The sequence below is a fragment of the Peromyscus californicus genome, unplaced genomic scaffold, assembly GCF_007827085.1.
Source record: "Peromyscus californicus insignis strain IS unplaced genomic scaffold, ASM782708v3 Scaffold_4__1_contigs__length_199733344, whole genome shotgun sequence".
In the NCBI taxonomy this organism is placed as follows: Eukaryota; Metazoa; Chordata; class Mammalia; order Rodentia; family Cricetidae; genus Peromyscus; species Peromyscus californicus.
In genome coordinates, this window is record NW_026294562.1 from 134,393,330 (window position 1) to 134,408,917 (window position 15,588).

Genomic DNA, 15,588 nt, shown 5'->3' on the forward strand with positions numbered 1-15,588 from the left:
AGTTCCAGCACTTGGGAGGCAGAGGCAGGTGTCTCTCTGGGAGTCAAGGCTAGCCTGGTCTATAGAGCAAGTTCCAGGACAGCTAGGGCTATTACACAGAAAAACCCTGTCTCAAAAAAACAAACTTTAAAAAAAAAAAAAGCCACCTGAAAAGTTATTGATGGATTTAAATTTTGGGCAGGCAGATAGCTGTATGCTTTCTAAGTTTTACATATTGAGTCTTTTTCACAAGGCTTTTTTTCTGGTGGTGGTGGTGGTGGTGGTGGTGTGTGTGTTTGGTTTTAGTTTTTTTGAGACAGTCTCTACCAGACTGAAACTTAACAAAGAGACAGTCTCTCTACATAGCCATGGCTGTCCTAGAACTCACTATGTAGACCAGGCTGACCTCTAACTCACAGACATCTGCCTGCCTTTTCTTCTTAGGTGCCATAGAAGTTTTTAGAAATGTTCTTTTATGATGTTTATTTTAGCATAAAGTATTGGTGCATTAATATGAATTAATAATATTAATCAAATAAAGAAAATAAACCAGTATCTTATTAACTAGTAAGTCAATAGTCTCTTCCAAAGTCTATTATTTAGTGAAGATTTTCTGTTAAGAATATAAGAACTGGGGCTGGGGAGATGGTTCAGTGGTTAAGAGCTCTCTGGCTGCTCTTCCAGAGGACCCAGGTTCAATTCCCAGCACCCATATGACAGCTCAAACCTACTTATAATTCCAGTTCAGGCCTTCTGACACCCTCACACAGACATTCATGCAGGCAAAACACCAATGATCATAAAATTAAAAATTTTAAAGAATATAGGAACCAAGCCAGACATAGTGGCTCATGCCTGTAGCCTGAAGCAGGAGGATTGACAACAACTTGAGCTGCTTAGTGAGTTCCAGGTTAGTCTGAGTAGGACAGTATAAGGACAGTCTCAAAGTTTTTCCATGCAACACATATTCATACTTCAGCCTCATTTATTTAAATGCCGCTCCTTTGTGCTTGGGAGTCTTGCCAGTGGAGTGTATTCTGGCCAGCTAAGAGCATGCTTTCCTGAGGTTGCCAGAGCACAGCCCTCTCAGCTTGGGACCTTGCCAGACGTGGAGTTGTCTCAACCTCACCAGCAGGCTGTGCTGTGTCAGCTAAAACAGCTGCCCGGCTCTCTGCAGGCTCTGACCCTCCCTTTCTGATCTCTGTACACTCAGAAGAGGGAGGTAAATGACCACGATGTGCTGAGAGCTTGGCGCCGTACACACCAATTTCATAGACTCACAGATTTGTGAGCTGTTCCATCATCATCCTCATTGTCCAGCAAAAGAAGAGACTCCGAATCAGGAATCAGTTACCAAGTAGGGAGCCCAGATCCAGGCTCAGTCCTGACTCCAAACACACTAAAAGCATGTCATTGCACACACACACATACACACACACTCTCTCTCCCTCTCCCCCCCCTCGTACACTCACACACATACTCTCTCTCCCTCCCTCCTCCCTTTCTCTCTCTCTCCCTCCCTCTTCCCTTTCTCTCTCTCTCCCTCCCTCCTCCCTTTCTCTCTCTCTCCCTCACTCTCTCTTCCTTCCCTCCTCCCCACCCCAGATTGCGCTACTTGGAAATATTAAGAAACGTTAATATGTAATAGATTTTAACACAGTTGATCCTACTTTTGATTCAGCTATAGCACAAACTAGTGCATACTGTTAAGGTCATATGTAATAAATTACAAAGTGCTCAGGAAGTGCTGGCTAGATTCTCCCTAAGATAAACTGTAAGCCAAACAGTATTTTAAAATCATTAACAAGTTGTCTTTCCCCCATAAAACAGAGAGAGGAGAGAGGGCTAAACTCTGTAAGAAGTAGCAAGTGTCAGTGTGGATTTAACTTGGTGGTGTGATCTCTGCACGTCACCTCATTTAATTTGCACAGGAATTCTGTGGTATATTAGAGCGGAGAGGTACCTCCTCTGTCATGTCCTATTTGGTGTCCTTGGCCTGAAGGGATGAATCATCATCTCCAGAGGCCGTAGCCTCCAACTCTTTCTATGCAATTAAAGTATAGAAAAGGGTTAGTACCCTTGCCGCATGCCAAAGAAAGTTCTCTTAATTGGCCACACTTCCCAGTGTGTCACTTACTAATAATAATGAGAATAATAACTGTCATATACTAGAGAAGGTTCTGTAGCAAGAATCCTGCTTGATCTTTTTTAAACCTAGTCATTCTTACCAAACTTAGGAGACAGTTTTATTTTCCCTATTATACAGATGAGATCCTAAGTCTACATATCTAAGTAGAAGAATGAAGATTCAACCCAGGCTGGCTGACTCTGATCCCTACATTTCCTAACTCTTAGTGCGCTCCATGCCTTACTGCTGCTCAAGTCCAAGCCAGGAACCTTCACTTGGCTTTCCTTGAATGCCCCGCCCCAGGGCTCCAAAAGGCAAATCTGAGATTAGAGACCATTTATAATTATGATTTTGTTTCGTTTTGTTTTGTTTTTGAGACAGAGTCTCACTACATAGCCTTGGCTGGCCTGGAACTTGCTATATAGACCAGGCTGGCCTTGAACTCACAGAGATCTGCCTGCCTCTACCTCCCAAGTGCTGGGATTAAAGGTGTGTGCCACTATGAGCAGCCTATTCATAATATGTAAATGAAGTTTTTACTTTAAAAGTTTTCTATATGTCTTTAAACTGTAAATTTCTGTTTGTGTTTAAAAATCTTTGTCAGAGGACTCCTGAGGAAATGGATATTTTTAGTGGAATTCTGAGGCCTTTTCTATTGTTAATGGAATATGGTATCATCAGTTGATATTTTTCTCACCTGTTTTTGTAAGTGTAAAATTTTTTGTTTCAATAAGAGAGCAGTTTTCAATCTTTTGGTACATTACATACTTTAATACTTTGAAAGTCTGCTGCATAATGATTTAATAATGATTTAAACTTGAGATACTTTTCGTATGAGGCTTATCCCTGATAAAGCCCAAGGACCAGGCAGTGTTGTGTCATTTGGCAGGCATATGTGCCGGCTGGTACCGTGGGTGCTGATGTCACAACCACTTGACTTTCCCTCTCAGTGTGGTTTTTACATGTTTGGAGCTTGATTTGGCAGCAGTTAGAGTCTGGAATCGGAGTACTTAGTGATGTTTTTCCTTTTGATAATCTTAGCGATTTATTATTATTATTATTGTTCATGTGCAGCGTGCTGTGTGCACGTGTCACGGTGCATGTGGAGGTCAGAGAACAACTAGCAGGAGTTGGTTCTCTCCTACTGTGTGGGTCCTGAGGATGGCACTCGGGTCATCAGACTGGGCAGCAAGCACCTCTGCCCACTAAGCCATCCTAGAGATCTTTCTCTTTGCTTTCTGGTGGAAAGGTAAGCAAAATGCTTTGAGAAATGGAAAACTAAATTACTAGCTAAACATAAATGTTTAATGCTAAAGTATTTTATGCTAAACATAAGAATAGATTCCAACTGAATTATGGCTACAAATATAAACAGAAAGGGAAGACAGGAGGGAGGGATGGAAAAGAAAAGCCCACAAGTGCTGAAAAGAAGCAGATGGACTGTGCTCCAGCCCTCTAGCCGTGCTCACAAGGAGGCCAGCTAGCTGTCCCTAAGGCCAGAGGCAGGAGGAGAAGTCTGCTGAATTTGCATTTAAAACTTTTAATATTTTGATTTTTTGGTATTTGTTTTATTGGGACATTCTCTTGCTAGATGTTCAAGCAGGTCTTGAATTCACTGTGTAGTTCAGTCTGGCCTCAAACTCACACACTCCTGCCTTAGCATCTCTAATACAGGGGGAGGGGATTGTTTTGCAGTTTTTTGTGTACCAGAAAATACCTATCAACAAAGTCAAATAGCAACTGACAAACTGAAAGAAAGTCTTTGTAATGTGTAACAGAGACATGGAGCTTTGCCTAAAAAAAAAAAAAATCCAAGAGCCTGATAGAATATTGGCGGGGGGAGGGGTGTTGCTTACACTCAATTAGAAGATTACAATGTAAACAATGTTGAGATTCTGTTTCTTAGCCCTAATTAGCAAAACTTTTAAACTATGATATGAATTGCTTCCTGTGAGTGAGAGGATGCTCTCTCCCAGTGCTAGGGACTTGAGGCTGGCATACTCTCAGAAGGAAATATTGGCAGCGCTAGAGAATCTGACCCAGTAGGCTCACTCCTCGGAGCTTGTGCTGGAGACATGTCTAGCACCTGAGATGTATATCTGTGAGGGTCGGTGTACATGCACATTTCCCAGGCCCCAAGATCTTCGGGTGCTGGTGCTTCAGTAGTCATAGACACACCTGGTTCATAGATAGGGTTTCTCCAAGAAGAGGAAGTTGGAGAAGGGGTTAATTTCGGAGCTTTGGCGGAGAAATTGTGAGCCAAGCCGGCAGTATATTACCAGAATGTCTTGAAATGGTCAGAAAAGAATGAGGACTTGTTAAAAGAACGTAAGAGCAAGTCCACATTCGTTCCTAATTGCCAAGACTGAAGCATTTGTGTAACAGGACAAAATAATGATGGTATTGGATTTTTATACTTCACAATAGAGAGGTCTGTGATTCTATACTAGTATAAAAATATTTTCAAAGGATGACTCTTCCTTACAGAAGAATTCTAGTTAGTAAATGTGGCCAGAAAAATAACGATAAAAAAATTGCCATTACATTCATAACTATATGATGTTTGCAAACAAGACCCATGGTAAAATTATTGGCAATGCTTAAATTATTGAGCAACATTTTGTGGAAGATTTTAAGAAAAAATAGGATATTTGCATAATCTCAACGCTAGAGTCATGGAGGACCTGCCCTGGGGCCTGAAAGTGCTTCTTCAGAGTAGACTCGTGTGGATCTTCCTCATTTCCCCAGCTGGAGCCCTTCCCACGTTTCCTGTCTCCATTGCCTTGCTGCCTCAAGGGACATGTGGCTTCTGCCTCTCTGTGGTATACCTCTTTTCACTGTAGTGACATTGAAAAGATGGGCCTACATCCCAGCCCCTAATTCCAGATCCTCAGGTCTCAGGTCCGCTTTCTCACCTCTCTGGATTAGAGATCAGGCTGTGTCTCACTTCTTCCTCATCCAGCAGCTGCAGGAGAGTTACACATTCCCGTGTCTGCCTGGCTTCTAAGTCTCTAGGCAGGCTGTTACCTGATCTAGCTACCCTCTGCTGCCCACCGCTCAACACCTTCCTCTAGTCTCTCATCCCAGGGAAGATGAGCCACGGGGAATCTTGATGTATGTAATGTTTAAAGAGAACACGTGTTCGGTGACACCTTTAGAGCACAGTAGACCATTGGAGTGGGTACAGGAGCCTCTGCTGTGGGGTTTTGTCGTAGAAGAGAGATCGGGACAGCTCCACATACAGTGAGGGCACATTGAAATTGACAGTCAAGTAGCAGGGTCAGTGGATGGGAACCTGAGAGGGTAAAGGAGATACTGACCTAACAGTGTCTTCATCAGAATCCCCTGGGAGATGAGGGAGGACGAGGAGCTTGAGGATGACCAGATATGAAGGGATAGCTCTTGCTAAGCTGACTTAGCAGGGCTCTTCATTACAACTACATTTTACAAGGAAGTACAGAGGGAGGGATGTGACAGAAGGTTCAAGAGCTTGACTAAAGTTCATCCAAGCAAAGCATCTTCATCGAAGGGCAGAAGGAGGGCTGGGGCAATGACTTGGTGGGTCAAATGCTTGCTGCACAAACCTGAGGAGCTGACTGCAGATTCCCGGCACTCAGTAGAAAGCAAGGCATGGTGGTGGAAGCAAGCCTACCGTCTGAGTGCTGGAGGGGTTGGGGGGCAGGCAGGCTGGAGGCTCTCTGGAGCTCACCGACTAGCCAGTGCAGCCAACTTGGTGGGTGCTAGGTTCAGTGAGAGACCCGGAAGGCATCTGGCATTGGTCTCTGACCTGCAGAAACACACGCACACATGAAGGAGTGGGGCTAGAGACACAGCGCAGTGGTTAAAGCGTCGGTGGTGTTTCAGAGGGTGCAGGTCCGTTCTCAGCACCCACACCGTGACCCACGAGCATCACAACTCCAGGGCTAGTGGATCCAACGCCCTCTTCTGGCCTCTGCGGTCACTGCACATGGAGTACTGAGACATACACTCTGGAACATACACATACACATAAAATAAAAGTAAAATCCAGGGTTTTTGGGGGAGGGCACAGTCAGTTTTGTGAGCCTGACCTATCACCTTACTTTGCATAATGTTTTCTGTGGATGAAAAAGGGAAAACAAGGCCCTATAACAGACAATTGAAATTGTCACAAAATGTGAGAGGAAATCAAACATTCTACTCCTGATAATTTCATCTTCCAGTTTAAAAATCAAAGTCTAGATTAAGTAAGTTTAGATTAAGTCTAGATTAAGTTTTCTACATCATGTTTTTTGACGCAAAAGCCAGTATTACAACTGCCATAAGTTTACACTCAGAATTAAACATTCATTTTTTTTTCTTCCAAAATAGAAATTTGGGTTTTTTTTTATGATCGTATATTACACGGTGCCTTCCTAAAGGAATTATAACACTGTTCTCTCTGATCCAGATTTAGGTCGCTCTCGAGAACTGCAGTACGTGTATGTGGACAACAACATCCACCTGAAAGGCCTGCCATCCTATCTCTACAACAAGGTCATCGGCTGCAGTGGGTAAGATGCCTTCAGTGTGGACTTGAAATAGATGAACTGGTTTTCATGGGTCTGCTTAATTTTATCTTTGGCCTTCATATGCTAAACCAAATACCTTCATGAACTAAGAATATTAGGCAAGCAGTTGAGAATATTGATGTTGTGTTCAGCTAGTATGCTGTGGTGCGGTGAGTTATTACTTTGCAGTGTAAAGAAAAAAGAGACCATCTGCATTTTCTTTTTTACTATCAAAATAGCTCTACCTTTGTCTTCATTGACAAATAAAATTGTATATATTTAAGTCTAGAGCATGAAAATTTCATGTACGTCTACGTTGCCACACATACCATGATAAACTCTAGAAAGTAGAAGAATTGGCATTATGTTAAAAGATTTTTTTCCCTTGGAACATGACTGCAAAGACAATTTGCCATTTTAACTGCCTTTTATCTAAGATTTTGCCAATTTTAAATATTTAGAATTCAGCAGCAGACATAGTCCCTTCTTACAAATCATGAGTCCAGCGACCAAGCAGATGTTTCAGTCAGAGCAACAATAATCCCCTTCTCACAGGCTTTTAGGAAGGTGGCCTTTGCCTTCCCTTTAGCAGGCCAGCACAGGCACCTGACATGCAGTGGTTCCAGGTGGGGTGAGACAAAGGACTCCTAGTTTACTTTCCCCACTTCAGCAGCCAAAGGCACACCTTTGAGATGACGTAATGACACATTTGACTCCTCACTCCCAACAAGCTGCATAGCCTGACTCATGCTCAGCGGGAAGGCAGGCGGCAGTACTGAACACAGAGGACAGCCGCTTCTGTGTTGGCCTGGCTCCAGGGAATGGGTAGTAAGTGCTGATTGCTCCAGAGAGAGCCATCCTAGGAACCATGCCTCTCCCTTAGGAAGAGGCCACATTTGTTATCGTGGGAAGCCCTAAACGAACTCAGCCTGTCGAGGCTGATGAAATCCAAAACCGCCTTGAAGTAGGAACAATAGATTGTGTTACGAGGTTTAGCTGAGTGGCTTTTCTGCAGCTGACTTTGTCACAGATGTGACACTACATAGTCATATCTTAGTGAATTCTTAAAAGGTTTTACTCTAGCCTGATTCTTCCGCAGATGAGCAGAATGGCCTTGGTCATAGTAATATACACGAAAATATGTAAGCAAGCTCACACACTAACTCAGAATGGCCTTGGTCATGGTAATACACATGGAAAGATGTAAGCAAGTTCTCACACTGACTCAGAATGGCCTTTGTCATAGTAACACACATGAAAATATGTAAGCAAGTTCTCACACTGACTCAGAATGGCCTTTGTCATAGTAATATACATGAAAATATGTAAGCAAGCTCACACACTGACTCAGAATGGCCTTGGTCATAGTAATATACACGAAAATATGTAAGCAAGCTCACACACTGACTCAGAATGGCCTTGGTCATGGTAATACACATGGAAAGATGTAAGCAAGTTCTCACACTGACTCAGAATGGCCTTTGTCATAGTAACACACATGAAAATATGTAAGCAAGTTCTCACACTGACTCAGAATGGCCTTTGTCATAGTAATATACATGAAAATATGTAAGCAAGTTCTCACACTGACTCAGAATGGCCTTTGTCATAGTAATACACATGAAAATATGTAAGCAAGCTCGCACACTGACTCAGAATGGCCTTTGTCATAGTAACACACATGAAAATATGTAAGCAAGTTCTCACACTGACTCAGAATGGCCTTTGTCATAGTAATACACATGAAAATATGTAAGCAAGCTCGCACACTGACTCGGGCTGCACTGAAAGATCAATTCTGCCTCTGCCACGATGAGGGGATAGCTGTTGTTCAGCGCTGCTGACTGCCAGGATGTTCTGTTTGTGCTCAGAAGAGAAAGTTTTTCATTTTTAAGTTTGTACCCACAGCTATGGTAGTGGATTTTAGAAGAATGCCAAACCTATGTGGAAATAGTCAGGAAAAAAGTAAACCAAGTATTAATTAATAGTCTATGGTTTCTTCATATTGTTATGAGCTTATCTCATTGATAGTAATACAGAAAAATAAAATTATTAGTAGGAAATATGTAACACCCAGTTTTATAGTATTGATATTGGGGTCTGTGCAGTCCAACTTACAAACAGACTATGCTCCATTTTCAGTCTGTTTCTTTAACCCAAAACTTTGAATGTTCTGGTCTTTAGATTCCTAAGCCATTTATCCTTTTTAGGTCATTGAGCCTAATTTATGCCTAAAAATACTCCTTTATGTAGTATTTAAATGACAAAACATTTTCAAAATTCTAGGGGGTGCTGAAGAGAGGTCCCACTTTTCCCTTTCCTTCTTCTGCCTATAAAATAAATAAAAAACCAAGGCTCCCATGCCCAGTCAGTGCCCTGGTGCTTCCTGCCTTTCTATAGGAGAGAGAGGAAAAACACAGAGGCGGTCCTGACAGAAAGAAAGGGGTGTGTGCCCTGGGGTCTAGCAAGGGAGCGTTCATTTGTTGGGTGTTTAGGGAGCAATTTCCCTGTTTGGTCACTGCAAAGCAAATACCATGATGAGCAAAGGGACACATGTCAGCCCTCATGGCCCTTAGGCACAGCTGGGGATCGTGGAAAACAGCGTGGAAGGGACTTGGACAGGATGATGTACAAACTGACACCCGGGCTCCATTCCCTTGAACTTCACTCTTACACATGTTGCTTCCAACTGCTCTGTAGCCCCAGGTCTAAAAGCACAACAGCCCTGCTCAGCTCAAGGATCCAGGAAATCCGAGCTCTAGCAGTAGAGTGAACACAGCTTTAGGGACCCGTAGAGCATAATGTTAAAATCCGGTCTATAATGCATGTCTATATGTATGTAGAAACACTACCTTAGATATTTTGTTGATAGTATTTTGCTTATATTGCACACAAACATATACACACATATAAATAAACTCTGGGGAAGACTAGAGAATGGAGTATGAAATATACAGAAAGCCATGAAATACAAATAAAATTATACACTTAAGTTTCAGAAGTCTCATGAAATTAACTTTGATATCTATAGGAATGTGAACAAAGTTAACCCCTACTCATTGTATATTTGTTGTTCAAATACTGGGCACTAACAAGCATGTCAGGACTGTGCTAGAAGTTACAAGAAAAACAAAGGATTTAAATGCCTATTCTGGCAAAAATAACAGTACAAATAGTAAATACCCGGAGAGAGGATGCTTGACACCGAGAGCATGAACATTAAATCCTGTTGATTACACAGGTCAGCCATCTTCATGATGGAAGGAGCTTCACAGGAAGCCACGGCTAGGAGGGGGAAGAACCCTTGGGAGAGCCGAGAAGAGGCTAGCTGGCAGCCACAGCTTTGTTGGGTTCATGCTGTTGGCCAGCTTCACGGGTGCTATTTTCTCTGGGATTGTCTGTCTCTTACTGCAGGAATAAATGCCGTGAGTTCATCTACATTGTTCAGAAAGAGTTTTCTAGTACAAGTTAGGGTTTTAGGGGGCAGTAAGCGGCACATTTGAGTGTGCAGGAGCACTTCATAGTAAAAGTGATCTCACCTGGGGTATTTCTCCTGAACCCTGGCTGTGTGAGAAAGACTACAAGCGTCTGTGCATGGACATTTCCAGCTGGATCTGGGAGCAGTTTCTCAGTGACCTAATGGTCTGGTATGCAGCTACTCAAGGTTATAGAATTGTTCAACTCAGCTGAGCCAGTGGACTCAACATTTTGTAGATCACAGAGCAGTTGTAGGGTTTTTCCCAGTCAGTGAAAGATGTTTATTAATATGTCATGAGTAGACATACTAACCTATAGTACATTGTTAAATTATTTATTTTGAGTTAGCATACAAAGAATTATGTTTCAAGCTTCATTTATTTTTGTTTACCCTCTTCCCTTTACCCCCAACAGCTCCTTTCCACTTTGACAGTACCTGTGTTCCTCAGTACCTCTTTTCCTTCTGGTAGTCCCTAGTTCCACAGCCCGTGCCTGCATGTGTCAATGCATAGGAACACTGAAAGCTGGGATCCACATACGAGAGAGAACCTGCAGGATTTGTCTTTCTGTGTCTGGGTTTCTTAGGTTAATATAATTTCCATATCCTTCCATTTTCTGAAAATTTCATACTTTTCATTATGGTGGAATACAATTTCATTGTATATGCATACCACATTTTCATTATCCTCTTATCTGTTGATAGACTGGTTCTATTTCCTTGTTAGTTGATAGAACAACAATAAACATGGATGTGCAGGTGTGTGCAGTAAGATCTAGTCTCCTGGTTATATACCCAGGAGTGTTATAGCGGGGTCGTGTGGTGGTTCATCTTTAAGTTTGTGAGAACTCTTCAGACTTATATGTACAATGGCTGTACCGGTTATGCTCCCACCAGCAGGGAGTGAAGGTTCCTCTTTGCTCACACCCTCTTCAGCATTCACTGTCATTTGTTTCCTTGACAACAGCTATTCTGACTGAGGTGAAGAAGAATCTCAAAGTAGTTTTGATTTGCATTTCCTTGATGTTAAATGCTTTTTAAAATATTTATTGACCACTTAAATTTCTTGCTTTCTATTTTTTTTTTTTGAGAATTGTCTGTTCAGTCATTATTTTTGAATCATGATCTTAATTATATAGCCCTAGCTGGGCTAGAATTCACTATGTAGACCAGGCTAGCCTTGAGTCATAGAATCGGTCTGCCTCTGCCTCCTGAACGTAAAAGTGTGGACCACCACACCCAGCTGACCCACTTGTTGACTGACAGTTTTGTGTTTAGTTTTTGCAGTACAGCCAGCTGAACCTCTCTTACTCTGTTGGCCATTTCTTCCACTGATAGTGTCCTTTGTTCACAAACCGTGGCTATGTAAGGGCTCTCTACACTTCAGACAAGGTTGGGTTTCCAAGCTGCACCTCCGTGGCCCAGAGCAGCGCAGTGGCATCTAACACAAGTGTTGCCTGACCTGTCATTCAAGACAGTTTGCGTTTGGACTCCAGCAAAGTGAATTACTTGCCGAAACTAAAAGGCTAGTGTTTCCCTAAAGCAGTTTGCGTTTGGACTCCAGCAAAGTGAATTACTTGCCGAAACTAAAAGGCTAGTGTTTCCCTAAAGCGTTAGAGGACCTTAACAGAGTCTAGAGTCTCTCTGATCTAGGTGTTGATGTCCAGGATGCAGTTCAGAGTTCTGTGGTATGTAAGGTTGGAGGGATTTGGCCCATTCTCAAGGATCAAGAATTAGAGGCCAACCTGGGGTGACCTGAAATGTTGGAGTGAAAAGGTGAAGATTATAAAATAATCTTGTAACTTTCATCAATGAGTAGAGAATAGACTTACGAATGAAAAGACCAGAAAAATAGAACTAAGTCTAAAGAAGAAATATAACAAGAGTTTAGAATTGAAAACTGTAGTGCCCGAGATGAAACCGTTGTTTGATGGCATCATATGGCAGAATAGGCTAACCCGACAGAGAAGTGACCCAACCTGAAGATGGCAGAGAGGACTGAGGAGAGAGGGGCTGCCAGACCATGTGACAATCTGCCTGCTTGCTGCCCAAGGAGAGTCAGGAGAGATCGAGGCAGCAGCAGCAGCAGCAGTGTTTGCCAAGCAGTAGTTCTGCTGACCACGTTCTACATCTTCAAGAGGCTCAGGCCCTCTGAGGGGGCGTGAACACAAAGCTGTGCCCTGCCTCAGAAGCAGCTGAAGATAAACAAGCAGTTCCTGACGTGCTGATGCAAAGCCCAGTGTGTCATCCCTGCTCTGAGTCAGGAGCATTGCTCTGAGTGCAGCCATCCTAGGCTTCATAACAAGACCATGCTCAGAAAAAGAAGGCAATGGAGTGCAGGCAAAGGAGCCCTTCTCAGAGCTGCTGAGGAACTGCCCAGGGAAGCCATCATCGGGACAAAGGCGTTCGCTCTAGCTAGTGTTTCTTTCCTTCTCCTTAGGTAAAATGAAAAGATGTTTCTGCTAAAGGGGAGGGTAAGTCTGTAGCATCCCCGTGATGGCAGGTAGATGTTGTGGGTACTTTCTGAAGGATTCAAAAATCAATGATTAAATCTTCATTTGAAAAATATTTCAGTCCCTGTCCCTCCTCCTGTGTGTGTGTGTGTGTGTGTGTGTGTGTGTGTGTGTGTGTGTGTGCCATGCTTGTTGTCAGAAGACAACTCCGGCGTCATCCAGTGTCAATCCTCACCACCACCACCACCACCACCACCCCCCCCCCCTGTGTCTGAAGTTCTCTTGCCGCTGTGGATGCCAGCCTGGCTGGCCCATGAGCTCTTCAGTAGTCTCCTGTCTCCCCCTCCTATCTTGCAGCCATGTGCTACTTTTACATCAGTTCTCAGGGTTCAGATGCAGGCCACGCTTGCACTACAAGTGCTGAATCCACTGAGCCGTCTTTCCAGCCCTAGATCTTCATTTTTGACATACTGTTAACTGGAATAATGAAAGCGAAGATGGATATGAATTAATTTGCTACATCATATATTTTGGAGCAAATATGTAGCAAAATCTCAATGGCAAGGTGACATTGCTATTCAGTTAACCTGTTTTAAGCTAAATGATGAACGACAGCTATGACAATACTGAATTAAAGGGATGTTTTCTAATAATTATTATAATTATCTAAACCAAAGGTCCTAGAATTTGAAGTTTTAATAAGTTACTTAAGGGTACAATGTACATATATTTTGTAACCTCCTAGGCATTTAGTCTAAAATGATTTAAACTACTTGAATTATAAATCAGAACCAGCACTGTTTAATAATCTGGTTCTGTTGTGAACTGAAGCATGTTGTGTCTTCCATTCCTCTTATTGACAGTTCATTCATTGTCACTGTCACTGCCCTGGGTCACTTCCTGTTTTAGATGTACAATGCTCACTTTCCAAGGCAGTGCCTACCAGCCTCGTCCATGTTCCAGATTCCAGTTGGTTGGAGCTGTGGTCTCTGCTATGTGCCCCGTGCTCTAAGTAGCTAAGTCCCCTTTCCTTGACTACCACGGCTCTAATCTTACTCTGAAGCAGTAATTAATAATAAAAAGAAAGCTTACTCATATACATGGATTAGAATTTGCTGTGTACCAGACGATGTGACCTTGGTTCATTGGTGCTATTGCACAAGGTCTTTCCAAAAACTCTTGTGAATTGTCCCTATTTTGGAAATGAAGAAGTTGAAGGATGAAGGAAATTGTCTCAGAATCCTGGTAGCAGCCATGTCATCATCCACACTTACCCTGTCAGTGGCCATCCTGCCTCCTCCTCCTCTTCCTCCTCCTCTTCTTCCTCCTCTTCCTCCTCCTCCTACCCCTCTTCCTCCCCCTCTTACTCCCCCTCCTCCTCCTCCTCCTCCTCCTCCTCCTCCCCCTCCCCCTCCCCCCCCCCCCCTCCTCCTCGTCTCTCTCTCTCCTTTGCCTGGACTCACAGTATGTGGGCTGGGTCTCTTCTGCTGACTCCTCCAGAGTCAAGTCCTGCAGGAGCAGCTCAGGGAAGATGGGCCACAGGAGGGCTGACTCAGTCCTTACATCCTTCGCAGCATCTTGCTGCAGCTGGCTATTGAGAGTAAATCATAGAAGTCATTCAATCGATAGATCTTAAATTTAATTAGCTTCTTATAGCTAGTGGTGAAGCGGAGGGGTATATGCTAAAAGAACTATCAAAGAACGATGAAACTTTCTAGAAAGTAAGGGTACACGTGTTTTTGTGAGTCCCTTCAACTTAATTTGCCATTGTAATTGCAACGGACAATCAGAGCCTTAAGAAAACCTGGCTTTCAGTCTCCTGACCTAGCTGCTGTTACTGGGTTTGGGCATTGTCCATGCAAAAACACTCAGGATTGGTCTAGGAAGCAGCAGCTGTTAAAGCAGCCGTGATGTGAACTAAATATCCATGAATGATGTACTATAATCTCAGCACTCAGGAGGCCAATCAGAGAAGGATCATAAATTGGAAGCCAACTTTTTAATATGCTTTTAACTCCATATTTTTATTGTTTGTTTTTTTTTTTTTTTTTGCTCAGGGTTCTCATTATTCAGTGTGGAGGTAAAGTTCAATGTGGATGTAAAGACATCCTTCAAGCTACAGCTCAGATCAGTCCTGCCCAGGCCAAGGGCTATTTTATGCTGTATAAAAATGACCCTATGGTGACCATTCATGATATTGAGTCTCTGAGGTGACTGATCCACAAGGCCACAAAGAATGCTCTCCTCAGAGAAGTATACAAATGCCTGTCTCACTAAAAATACAACATAAAAACTGAAGTTTAGAAATAGGTAATATTGTCTTACTACATGAGTTTGTCAGGGTTCAGTTCCCACAGTCACGGAGACTTCTCAGGATCTGTAGGGAAGGGCAGAATTCCCCTTTCCATGGAGAAGCTCCGTCTTAGTTGTTTTGGCCTTCACCTGAGCACACCAGTCTTACTCAGAGGGCAATGCACTTTACTCTCAGTCGACTAATATAAATGTTAATCCCGTCTAAAAATATCTCCACAAGGACAGCCAGCCTGGTGTTTGACTCAATACCTGGGCACCATGCCCTTGCCAGGTTGCCACAAAAAATAAGACATTTGCCAAAATTCCATTTGACAGATGGCTGTTATTTTCCTAAGTCATTGTTTCCTTACATGAGGCATCCCCTTCCTGTTGGGTCACCACACAGCAAACATTGTAGTACTCAGCCCTCCTACCCTACCCTCAGCCCAAGGACTGTGGGCCCCAAGGAGTTCCCAGCAGTGGCCGGGTTTCCTGTGCTTTCCTTTTTTCCTTCGTGTTCCTTATATTCTAGAAGGAGTACCTGCTTTCTGCTCTTGTTTCTTCCACACAGCAGGGTCAGGGTTTGTTGTTGTTGTTGTTGTTGTGTTGGCTGGTTTTTCGATGACAGAGTACCCGACAAGAAGCCACTAAAGAAGGAAGGTTTGTCTTGGCTCACGGTTTGAGGGCTACAGTCCGTCACCGCAGGAAGCCGAGGCAGTAGAGCAGCCAGGA

General features: G+C 43.1%; 1 protein-coding gene across 4 annotated transcripts in view; it reads left to right on the forward strand.

The window, feature by feature from the left end:
• Nucleotides 1–15,588, forward strand: part of Lrrc28 (leucine rich repeat containing 28) — a 127,237-nt gene that overhangs the window by 84,560 nt on the left and 27,089 nt on the right. For all 4 annotated transcript variants that reach the window (XM_052761394.1, XM_052761397.1, XM_052761396.1 and 1 more), the window contains one exon: nt 6,537–6,639. In XM_052761394.1, coding sequence (XP_052617354.1) covers nt 6,537–6,639 — 103 coding nt within the window. The remainder of the gene's footprint in view (nt 1–6,536; nt 6,640–15,588) is intronic.